The sequence below is a fragment of the Oculina patagonica genome, chromosome 8 (assembly GCF_052425735.1).
Source record: "Oculina patagonica isolate OP01 chromosome 8, crgOcupat, whole genome shotgun sequence".
Taxonomy (NCBI): domain Eukaryota; kingdom Metazoa; phylum Cnidaria; class Anthozoa; order Scleractinia; family Oculinidae; genus Oculina; species Oculina patagonica.
The window spans coordinates 15,456,934-15,470,125 of NC_135765.1; the positions used below are offsets into that span (position 1 = coordinate 15,456,934).

A 13,192-nucleotide genomic window follows, 5' to 3' on the forward strand; every position below is an offset into this window, starting at 1 on the left:
GGGAATTTGAATGGTTTTCTTGAAGTCAGTAAACCTGTAGTATCTATCCTATATTGACCTGTCTATATTGGCCCTTTAGTGACACAAGATGTTAACAAAGTCGATGGAGCGAAGAGATCAACACAAACACTGCTCGCGTCTACTGACCCCTTGGCCCATTACACGTGATCTGACGTCATCCTCTGACGATTCGTGACGTAGTATGACGCCACTATTTATATCAACACAAACCTACGTATTTCTAATTCTAAAGCACTTGTTGTCTCTTAAAATAAGATTTGTTACACACTTTTAAAGATCGAATTTATTTTTAAACTGAATTTAAGCGTCTCTGTGGCTACTTTCATATACTGGTAATAATGAGCAGACGTAAGATCCGACGTTCACATACAAAATTAGAAAATACCAAATATAACCTCGTAAACGTTTTTAAGTTTAATATTAATGTCTAGGGGCAAACATTTTTTCAATATCACTTCAGTTCCAGGGTCACCTACTTTTTTAATAGTATGAATGATTTTCTAGAACAGTAACTACTCGAAAATGATAGTTTCCAAGAGAAACAAAAGAGAATAGAGAAACAAAACAATTCAGCAAGTGCAGAGTTCTTGTTTTTCGTTGTACGGTGATTTTCCTTCATACTCTAATCGCACAGTCGCTACAAACAAACTAACTTGTTTATGAAAACTGCTCAATAACTTTCATTTGAATATTTACACACTTGCGATTCATCCACGGACTTGAAAGAAAGTACTGCTCAGTAGCTTTCATGTGAATGGTCACACTTTATGGTTTCATGTACAGACTTTAAAGTTTGAACCACATTGTCAAGCATAATTAAAGCTAATTAACAGTTCGAAACAGCACCACATAAAGGTACTGCTCAACAGCCGAGGATTTCACCGCCCCCCACCTTCCCATCCCTAGAGGTTTTAAACTTTAAACTACATAAGTTACCTCGACGTTTGAACTCAGTGTATTAACTCGTGAAAATTACAAAAAAAAAACAACTGTAAAAACAGCTCTCACGAAAAAAGGAAAACGTCATTTAAAACGGCAATCGGTTTGTTTTGTGATTTCCTCCTTGTACGTATTGACGTTTTATTTACTTCAATTTGAATAGCACACAATAATAACTCAACATTTGCCTTATATTTGCTCTGCAACGAGTCGCCGCACAAAGTCACTCTTTACCAGTTTCCTCTCAACATATACATCTCACAATCACGTGTACTTCCCAGATATGTGATCTGGCATCACGTTTGACGATTTATTACACGAGGAACCCTGACGTGAAAACGTCCTAACTCGTTTATATTCATGAGGCCCACTTCCTAGAACACTTGAAAACTCTTGAACAAAATTTACACCAGAGTGATAAATATCGATATTTACGTCTTGCATGCGGCTATTTAAAACTAAAAATATTTAGTATATACTAAAACAGCGTATAGCTTTGTTGGCTACTCAAACTCCGGATATCCTTTGCTATTCACTTCCGAGCAACTCCTCACGCGCGAAAATTGCAATCGTTGACAGGAATAAATGTGTTAAAAATCAACCTTTTTTGGTTATTTTATCTCACTGTTTTAGCTGATATTCTAAAACAATTCGCGGCGAGGTAAATATCCACCACTGGCCACCGGCACTGACATGAATGAGGGGAATAGTAAGAATTGTTAACTGAATATTCGTACACCGTGTAGTACATAAATCATGTAGAGTTGTGACAATAACTGAATTTTTCATGACTACTCACCAAAAAAGATCACTTCCCCAAAAATAAGTTTGTGCAAAAAATGTGCTTTCTTTTTCAAAACGATCAATATCACTTTAAGAAAGTGTAGGCGGCGTTTTTTGTCATTGTGTGTCGCTTTCGTGTCATTCAGTAATGCGGATAGTGTCTTGATACTTAAAATAAAATACGGCGGTAGTTTCTGCTTCACCCACAGTCATCAGTATGTAAACAAATCAAAGACTTTTTGACGGCTTTGCTTTTCTTGTCTTTCTCGTTTTTTATCTTTTTCTAACAGGAATAGACAATAATTCTTTTCTCCTCTTTTGATTTTAGCCTCAACAGCTGATTCTACACAATAAAATTATAACTTTGTTTAATCAGTTGTGAAATACCAAAGTGTTACTAAACGGAATAATTCGATTCGTTCTCGTGGACTACTCTTTAGGCTACGCCAAAGAAAAGTCGACTTTTTTAGTTTGGATTTTCTCTTTTCGCCTGTGCTCATTTTAGCGAATGTCACAAATACAAGAAATCTCTTACCCGACTAATATCCCGTCCTATGAAGAATATAAGAAACAAATCTAAGATGAAAGCCAAAATATGCCGCGGGGGGGGGGAAATTGCCGAGTACAGGTAACTACACTGAGTAAATCAAAAGTAGACCGCGTAAAGTAAAATTCCTCTTTTAAGGCAATGGACAGGTACGCATCAGTTTGCTAAACGAAAATCACTTCAATTCATAATCCCTTGGATATTACCCCTCCCCTTCCCCCTTCAATTCTTCTTCCTTTTCTGACCTATTTACACAAAACGTTTCTTTTACTTTGGTCATACGTTCCCCCAAAGTCCCTGTTACGGGTGTTACGAACTTGAGTATAAAGTCCAAAACGATAAGAGAGTTTATTTATTCTCTCTCTGTTGTGGTGGCCATATATACCAGTCTACCTTGGCCTTTGCTCGTAAAGCTGTCAAGAAGGTGTTTTTGTTATTTCCCATGCACGGTCGTTCTCTCATTCCCTCGCCATGGAAACGAGGTCAAGCCTTCTTCGCAAACGTAGTTCGGTTGTCTCAATAGAAAAAGGTGCTTTCATTGCTTGCTGAATTATTTTATTGGTTTTGATTTCGCATTATTGCCAGTACTTGTAAAAAAACGCGCTGCTATTCTAGTAACTCATGGTCAAAACAGATATAAAATATAAAATGTTAATTAATTAGTGGTTTTCTTGAGGTCTAAGTCACCTAAAGAAAACCTGTAGTATCTAGCCTATATTGGCCTGTCTATACTGGCCCGTTGGTGTCACAAGATGTAAACAAAGTCGATGGAGCGAACAGATCAACACAAACACTGCTCGCATCTTCCGAAACCTTGACTCATTAAACGTGATCTGACGTCATCCTGTGACGATTCGTGACGTCATTATTCATATCAACAAAAACCTACGTTTTCTTAGAACTCTTGTTTTCTCTTGAAATAAAGATTTATTACACACTTTCAAAGATCGAATTTATTTTTAACCTGAATTTAAGCGTCTCTTTGGCTACTTTCGTAATGTACTGGTGATAATGAGCAGACGTAAGATCCGACATTCACATACAAAATTAGAAATAACAAACATAACCTCGTAAACATTTTTAGGTTTAAGTATTAATGTCTAGGACAAACATTTTTTCAATATCACTTCATTTCCATGGTCACCTATTTTTTTAATAGTATGAATGATTTTCTAGAACAGTAACTACTCGCAAATGATAGTTTCCAAGGGAAACAAAACAACACTGACAAACAACAGAAAGCAGTCTGTTTTTGTATCATGTTTCTCATCTCTTCATATTCTTTATTGACGTCAGTTTGTGGAAGTCGAACTTAACTCGAGAAAAAACTTGTATTGACCGTGCAAAACTTGTACACACATGCTACGAAGCGAAAAGATCAAAACACAGTTATGCACCGCTTGTGTTAATAATAGAACGAGAGGGAAATATTTTGTGATACCTGCACGATGAGTCAAACGGTCTGCAATCGTGATTCAGCAAGTGCAGAGTTTTAATTTTTCGTTTATCGGTGATTTTCGTTCATACTCTAATTGCACAGTCGCCACACTGCAGACAAACTAGCTTCAAATTTGCTTATTCAAACTGCTCAATATTAAACTGTCATTTGAATAAGTTTAGTAGTTCATTTGAATAAATAAGTAGTCACACAAAGATGTTGTCCAAAGATGTTAAGTTACACTGAAACACCTGTAGAGCATAGTAAACAGTAACGCATGGTCACACACTAGGACTTGTACAGCATAACAAACATTACGACGTTAAAGTGCTGTTCTAGAGCAAAGGGTTTTACCCTCAGATGTTTTAAAGGTTAAACTCTACGTGTTAACTCGTAACAATTACAGTAAAACAGCTTTCATGACAAAAACAAAACATCAGAAGACAGAAGTCGGTTTGTAATTTTCTCCTTTAGAATTAACTCTTCATTTCCCCAATAAATAACTCGACATTTGCTTTATATTTGCTCTGCAGTGATTCGTTGTACAAAATCCCTTTTTACCAGTTCCCTCTCAACATATACATCTCATGTGTACTTCCCAGATTTGCGTGCCATTACACGTGATCTGGAATCACGTTTGATGATCAGTTATGTAACACTAGTAAACATAACGTGAGAACGTCCTAACACGTACATATCTATAGAGGCCCTCTTACTGAAACACTTGAAAACACTTAAACATAAATTACAACAGAGTGATAAATATCACATATATTTACGTCTTGCAAACGGCTATTTAAAAACTAACAAGTATATTCGTACATCTTGTAGTACAGAAAATATGCAGGGTTTTAATTTTTACTGAATTTTTCATGATGCACTCAACAAAAAAATTACTTCTCCCAAAATAATTTTACGCAGAAAACGTGCTTCCGTTATTGAAAAGATCAATATCACATAATGAAGATATACCTTGGTTTTTTTGTTGCTTTTGTGTGTGTTGCTTTCGTTAAGCAAAAGAAAAGAGTTGGATAGAATGAGTTTCTTTCTCTGAAAATTGTTTTATATCCTTTCGCATCAAAGAGTTTTTCCTGTAAAATCTCCCAAAATTGCAAATACCTAAAATAAACTTCGTCAGGCATTTCATGCCATTGCAAATTAGTATTCTCATTCAGTTTTGCTATTGTGGTTTGTGTTTTTATAATAACCTTTCTTGTAAAACCGATATCGAACATTTCCGACACTGTTTTGGAGAGTAACAACCGCTGGCCAGTGTGACGCAAACGCTGTTTAGGTAGTCCGCAAAAAACGTCAAAAATTGACGCGTGTCAGAATTTACGTTCTTGATAAACATCTGTCTATTTTCCTCGGCTTGAAATGGCCGCAGATTTTTTTTTATTTTAATTATTTTTGTCTTTAGTATATTGATATGTTATAAAACTTCTCTTTTTATTTCGAGTAAGTTTTGCGTAGGTTTTCGTTTTCCAGAATACACGATCACAATATTCACGAATTCTGAAAATCATACTTTAAGTATACATGTATGCATATGGTAATCTCTTGTCTTAGCTGAGCAACTGAGAGAAGTAGAAACGAGCCCCACTTTCTCCACTTCTACTTTGCTACATGACCGTTGTTATGTAGCAATTTTTCTCGTGGCAGTCCGCCATTTTGTCCCTTGCTGGGTTCAGTTATACAGTACAATATTTTTCATACAACTTTCTAACTGTTTTCAAGAAAAATCCCATTATCATTAATTTTGATTAGTATTCTAGTCCAAAAAAATCTTCATCGTTCAAAGGTTGTTTTCATTCGGTGGAATGTTTAAGTTAACAAACGAATTAAAAAAAGCTTGCATGACTTGAAAGTATTAGTTGTTGCTTTCCGTCGGAAAAACGCACAAAATCATAGAACACAATAACGGAAAGGATATTAAAAAAAGACTGCTTCCTATAGTCGGTATCACTTCCGATAATTGTTGCCGAAGGGCATTTGTACTCGCTTTATTTTTAAGATAAACTACAATTCAACTTGACAGTCGTATTCTTTTACCACGTATTTAGTTACTTTATTATTAAATATTCCTTTTGCTGTCTGTTTTCCTTTTTGCATCTTCTAATAATTGGGAATGTCGGATAATTGAAATGAGTTTAGTAAACAAACGTATTCTTAGATCTGTGTAAATGAGTGTGGCGCAATTAGTCGTACGGTTTATAACAGCGACAATGGTCCGAAACGGTCTGAAACGCTTTCCTCCAATTTACTTAATTGCATATATCACTTCGAACTGTTAAACAAATTTGCGGTCATAACAGTGAAATAAATTTAATTGAGAAAGGATGATTTTTTTAATACTCTGTTCAAATTGTTTTGATCTTTAAAATTTTAACAAGACTGCAAATTATTTTTCGCAATTCAGTTAAGCTCGGCTGTCATGCTTTCGGTAGTTTTCGTTTGAGTTCGCCTTTTTTGCTTAAATTTGCGGTTTGCCGTAGACGATGATTAAGTTACCACTTGGTTTAATATTCCGCTTTCACTAATGGACTTTCTCTTCTATGTAATCAATATTCAAAACTCGCTACAAACGTTCTGTTGTAGCAACAAGTATTTTTGTTTTGGTTTGGTTCGAAAACAGCTTGTTACGATCTTGCACACGAACCGACGGCTCAAATACGTCGTTGAATGTTACAGTCTCTGTTTGACGCTTCCTGCCTCAACTTTAAATAGTGTTTTATTCATGAGTTAAGCTAAATATACACGCGGGTTCTATATTTAGTGGTGGATCCTTTGCTTCGTAGAATGAGTGGGCGAATTGACGCAAGTCGCATGGCGGAAAATCGTCATTTATAGAACCATGGAATAACAAATATGTTATGCAAGGGAAAGAAGACTTTTGTTCCACTGGTTATTGTCATGACGAGAAAAATAAAATCGTTGTCCGGTTAAACTTTTAAGTGGTATTAACTGCACTTTTCAACAAAACGCGCGATAAAACAGGTTAAGTCAATTTAGTAAGTGCTTTTCGATCGAAACATTGAACACCGCCAATTCACGCGCGCTGGCGCGAACCATTTTTTCGCTTCGCTGCCCAAAACCACTTGGCCCAAAATAAAACTGCTATTTACGGCACGTAACAAGTGCTCAATTGAACTGCCAAATTAAATGACAACACCAATATAAAAGACCCTCAAAGGGACATGTATTGTTATTGTGTTTGTTGACTTATTGTGCTATTGTTCGCGTTGAGAGCGGACAAAGACGTAATCAACGGATACCATGATATCGGGGTAATTGGTTGTAATCCATATCACATGACCGAATGAACGCTAGCCAGAGCGAATGAGCTATAAATTTACCTTCACACCTCTAACGGTCTCTCATGATCCGAAGCGCTGTGTTCAGCAGCACGTGTCGTAAACCTTGCGCGTCTGTTAACGAGCTGAAATTTCATCAGTCAGTCGACATTTTGGCGTGACTGAACTTGTCAAGGATCGAACCGTTCGTTCTTTCACCATTTCGAGTTTGAGCTGATTTTTGCCGAAACTACCATGCCAAAATCCTTCCTTGTGAAAAAGGCGACGCGCCGACACGAACTTGGCGAAGAAGAAAGCATTGCCAGCTCTTTCGGTAAGTAAAATTAAATAATATATTTTTGAGTTGTGTAAGGTTTATTGTTGAGAGTAGATGATAGTTTCGTATTGAGAAATCGACTGTCCTTTCCCTGCAAATTTTTGCTACACCGTTATAATTTACGGCGTTTTGTACGATCGACTTGTTGTCCTCAAAGCGGGGAGTATAGTATTTGTTGAGCGATTATTTAATCGCCAAAACATTTCGTCTCGTGAACTTTTTACTCAACAAGATGTTTTCAAAAAATATTCATGCTGAGGTCTTATTTTTCCTCAGGGGCATTGGGGTCACGTAGAAAATCGACTTGGACAATAGGGACATGTTTTTCTTCCCCTTTGTCTCGTATAAATCAATACGAAGCGATTTTACTCCACAAATATTCAAGCCTCTTTCGATTTTAATCGCTCTAGCCACTCCAGAGTCACGGAAATCTTTCACAGATCATGATTATTTCAAGGGTAGCGTGGAATCCAATCACCATTCAAGCGGTACTAGCGTTTAACAGGTTGTGCTAACACGGCTGCTTTTTGTGCTCTGTGAATAAAACAAAAGGCAAGCGCTTGCCAAAGAATACAACTGAACAGCCGCCGCAGGGGCTCGTGTTTTATTTTATGGTGGTCGTAATAACAACGGATCGTCACGGAATTTTTAAATTTGGATGCATCTTAAATTGCACGCAAATTCGTTCGAGGGAAATTTTAAAACCGTTTTCGATAAACTGTAGTTTCGTTTGGATCGGCTCGACGGATTGCAAACCTTTGTAAATGACCGAGACAAAAGTGAAAATTGGAAATCCTTTCTTCGAGTTAATTGACAAACGAAACTTAATAGTTCTTTTCAATGGGCTTTCATATTCAAATGCGAAATAAAGATGGTTACATAAAGAAGCTAATGGAAATTGCTATTGACATCTGAAAGCTCGCTTTGTTTGTTCACGGATGTAGCACGCGTCCCCTGAAGACTTCAAAACGTAAAAAAACCAAACGAAAGCCTGTCGTTTTTTGTTCCACTCGAAAACTGTAATTTACACTAAATTGTGCAATTTCATTTTCTCTGCCGAGGCTCGAACCGGAAACTTGGCCTTGCCAATGAAATTATCATTTTAAAGACGATGAAATTTTGAACTGCAATTAAAAACAATTGCCTAAAGTGTTTAAATCTATCGGCAATTTCAATTCAATAAACTTAGCGCAAATCTGAATGCGAGCGTTTTTTGGCACATTTTAAGGCGCTACTTTCTGCGGTAGTAGGATTTCAAGCGTAATTAGCCAAGCGCGAAAGAATCGCGTGTTTTGTGAAACAAAGAAATCGGGCGGGAGAGTTAATCCTCTGGCCTAGCCTTGTTTTCCAAGGGGTTATCTCTAACATACAAGATTTACTTAATTTGGGGTCAGAGGGGCATGTCTACGGGAAAAACTTCTGCTGAAAATTACTTAAGATGTCACGAATTTGTTACATGGACACGAAAAGTTTGCCAGATAGCTACAGCTGGTTCCAGCAACGACATCACTTTGTTTAGCTAGCAAAAGCACACAGCACTCTCGATAAATTAAACAAAGTTTGCTAATTTCCGTTTCTTGCGCATATCCATTTCACAGACCGTATCGTTTCAATTCCAACGTTTTCGAAAGCGCAACGATTCGAGGGGGTGTATACCTGACTGTTTCACTTGCCTTAATTCGTCAAAACACGGCATCTTTTTGTGGCATAATCGGCTTAAGTATTGAAGTTGTTTTGTCAGCATTTTAGACATGATTCAGATGACAACAAATGGACCCAAATTTACATTTTCCATTCAATTTGACAACATGAATTTTTTTCTGATAGCACGTCTGCAGTTACCAATAGAATAACGGGTTTTTGTGTCAGTTTCGTTAATAATTCATTCAGGAAGTCAAACGAAAGTGAACTGGGATTTTCTCTCGAAAGAATGCTCGTATGTTGCCGGCAGTGTGTTGTTATTTTAATGCTTATCTGTCCCGTTACATTAAGAACAGCCGCGTCATGCTTGACTCCTAATAACACTTCATTAGTAGTGATCAGCCAACAGCAACAACAACAAGTGCACGTTCGAATACCAAAACAAATTAATCTTGCTGCCGATTTTGCTAAAAGGCACGAAGCTTTTTTCTCTCAATTCTTTTGATTTGGTTTAATTCTTGAAGCATATGCCTTCTTACTTACAAGTGGAATTACGGAATTTGGAATTCAAACTATAATAACAAAGGAAAAAATTGGTCTCAACAAATTGTTGAACTGTGTGATCCACTCGCATTCTTTCTTTTTAAAAGTTATTACGGTGAAGAGTTTTCATCCCTTTTCTCGACTCATTACCCATCTGCGACCTTACTGATCAGTGCGATCTTTTTCATCTTCAGATAGCGCTTACAACTCTCTTCATCGCTCTACTGTATCGAGAGAAGCCATGTTGAACGGCAAACAACACGAGGACACACCGAGACGTTTACACAACCATTCTGGTGACAACACTAGTAGTGAACACGAAAAGGACATACCAAATGCCACGAGAAGTGAACAAATCTTCGACCCATTGCCGCGTATAAGTGCTACAGGAGAAAGGTTAAGGAACAACTGGCAAGTTATGCCCCATCGCATGTTGTTCTTCCCACCATATTTAACACAAGGTAATTTTTTCGCTGAATGTTGTGTGCCCACTTCTTCAAAGTTGCAAGAAGGTCAAGAAGCACAGACTTCGGAAGGTGGTCACTCGTTACCAGAATTTAGAAATGAGCCAAGAATAGATAGTGTGTTAAAAGTAAACTCTGATCGGAAGACGCCAGACGATGTAAAATCACGTGAACCTGCCAGCAACGATAATAGTCTACTGCCTTGGCATCTAGATTCAACTTCGTCAATCTGGCTACCGACATCAAATGGCCTTCATTCTTTACCAAAATTAACATTTCCTAATAGAAAGAAAAACGGAGAGTGCTGTGGGATTTATTCCTTTGATCAACTCCCTTCGCAGGACGTTTTTGACTCGCTTAAAAGGAAACGTATGGAGAAAGAATGGGAAAGGTTGTCTGCTAAAAGTGTTCGGCTTCTTGAGAACTTGGATCTCCCAGAGGCCAAGCGGAGAAAACGCGAAAGAGGCAGTGTTAGCCCAGAAAATGTGAGAAATTCCATGGGGCATCGGAACAACGAAGAACGATGCTGCAGCCACCGAGAGGCAAAGCCTCAGAACTCAGAAGACAAAACAAATCTAGAAAAAGACTCTAACAGTGTCGTCAAGAACAGTTTCAAACGACACGAATCAAGCAGGGAAGTGATAACTAATGGAATGGAATCTGAACAAGACTCTACCAATATTTTCTACCGAAACTATCCTGATTGGCATGTCTCTGTGCCTTATTTGAACTCAGCTAGACTGGCAGATAGAATATTTAATTATAGTGATCAACATTCAGTAAGAGAGAGAACAAGAAGTACACCGAGCTCTGTGTGGATTCCTGAGCATTTAAAGACAATGTCAAATGAAGAAGCCGGCAGAGTTTTGAATGGTTTTCATGAAAAAGACGCCTGGAAGTCCGAGATGAACAGAGAAAATGGCTTCTTGTGTGACGCCAGAGAAAAGAAAGAGACCTTAAGCCTGAGTGAGGTGGACGTGAAAACGATAGCGTCCAAAATCTCTTCTGAAAATCACAAGGGTTGGTTACAAGATGACCAGCTCAGCCCAAAACTTGTCAGAGAGGGGAAACACGGTGACAAAAGAGCTGAGGATACTATCGCTGATGAGGAAGATCGTATGCGAAGCTTTCAAAAGAAATCACGAGAACAGGAACTGAACATGAAGAATAAATCAAGAAGTTATTCACCAGATCACAGTATTATCAAGACTAGTGCTAGTAACTTGAAGGAACAAAACACGAAGACATTTAGTAGTCAGAATGTTCACATTTCCGAGCCTTTTAGCACGATGACGGAGAGAAGAGAAAGTGAAACGTCTCCTGTTTCACTGGGATCTCCAGAACGTATCAGTACAAACTCGGCGGTTACTGAAACGAAGAAATTTGACTTTGAAACTTTACGTCTGCCTCAAGATGCGAAGAGCCTTGGAGTTGAAAAGCCAAACGGGAAGGTGTTTTCAGACCATTCAACTCTTTGGTTGCTCAACAGAGAGACTAAAACACCTCAAGTTAGCATTCATCCTAAACTGCCTGTTCCAGCCTCGAGCCCCCCATTCTGGGTGTCGGCCAATGGAGGTTTTGGTGTTCGACCTCAACTCAGCATGCTAGCGAACAATACTAGCGAAGATTCAAGGAGAATTTCTTCAAACACAACCCACAACCACAGATGTGAAATCTGCAACAGCACCTTCCCGCTTCGTCGCCTGCTCAACCGACATCTTAAAACACATTCGTTCTACAAGCGTTACACTTGTTCGTACTGTGATAAGGGCTTCAACGACACGTTTGACTTGAAGCGTCATGTAAGAACACACACGGGCGTCAAGCCATTCAAGTGCGAGAAGTGTGACAAGTCGTTCACGCAGCGTTGTTCACTGGAGGCACATCAGACACGTGTTCACGGCATGGTGCATAAGTTTGGCTTCCGGGAGAGACGCTCCAAGATGTTTGTGTGTGAGGATTGTGGAGCCACGTTCAGAGACAACCAATCAGAATTCATGAATCACGTGGCCAGCATGCACCCGGATAGAGAAAAAACTCCTTGGGCGAAAAAGAACAGTAGACTTTGTTCACGAGTTGTATCATTTTGAAATATTTTTTAAAGTTCTTTATTCCACTGAAAACATTCTTAGGCGATTCTTACCAACGTTTTAAAATCACACAGCGCTAGACTTCACGAATGAAGAGGAAATATTCGTCTTATGTTAAAACGTTAGCTACGTCAGCACCTTTTTAAAAGTTATAGTTATTTTGAAACTCAATTTCCATGTTTTAAAGTTTATTTATATGTAACAAAACTGCCAAAAAGAACGCGACGTAGCCCAGTCAATGCTTAAGTCGGTAATCAGATGTAAGCCGCCTTAATTCGTCTTCACCATTTCTTTTTCCATTCATTAGCTAAGTGTGAATAGCATCATTGCTCAACGTTGTGTTCATGTCAGTTTAAAACACAAAACATCAATTCTCCTTAACGAACACCATACGTTTCTTTTAATGTCGGTTCTGAAATTTTTTGTTAGATCGAGACAATATCCGAAATTTGATGATTTTCCTTATTCTCCTTACCTGACTGCTTGAATATTAATATTGTAAGAAGAAGTCAGATGTTAATCACTCAGTGTGAAATCAGGGTTTTGTGGTCATGTTTAACAGTGTAATTAACAAACAAGTTTCAATGAGGATCATAGTTACTATTCCTTTGGAATCAAGTTCTGTTTTTCGGTATACTTGATTTTGAGTAATTAAATTGAATTATTGAGTCATTTTAAGGGAGAACCAATCAGTATAAACATGTTGATTTTAAAATAAATTTGATTTTTGCTACATATTTGACTTCGCTGGTTCAGTTACATTTGTTTCCAATGGGCAGATCTTTGCTGACATCATAGTTTATCTTGCTTTTTCAAATAAACAGGATAAACTAATCTGATTTGTTAATTTAGTTACTATACCAAGTTTAAAAGTGAAGGCATACAATGCATCTAAACTTTCCTTTTAAACCCCATTTACACTACAGTAAAAACGGCTAGGCAAGGATGATTTTCAATTTTGGCAAGGCAAGGATGAATTGTTTCGGGTAAACGGCTTAAGCCTGCCTTCAGTGTTACGTGCATAGCTTTGTTTCGACATCCATCTTTTGATTTGTCTATCGACGAGCTGTTTGAAATGAGCCAATCAAAACCGATG

The 13,192-nt window shown here is 37.9% G+C and overlaps 1 protein-coding gene across 1 annotated transcript; it reads left to right on the forward strand.

Moving 5' to 3' along the window:
* Positions 1–6,101: 6,101 nt before the first annotated feature.
* Positions 6,102–12,820, forward strand: LOC144662306 (uncharacterized). The gene is made up of 2 exons (XM_078523090.1): positions 6,102–7,355; positions 9,737–12,820. Exons 1-2 carry the CDS (start codon positions 7,277–7,279, stop codon positions 12,094–12,096), a joined length of 2,439 nt encoding a protein of 812 aa, XP_078379216.1. The 5' UTR covers positions 6,102–7,276; the 3' UTR covers positions 12,097–12,820.
* The last annotated feature ends 372 nt before the right edge of the window (positions 12,821–13,192 follow it).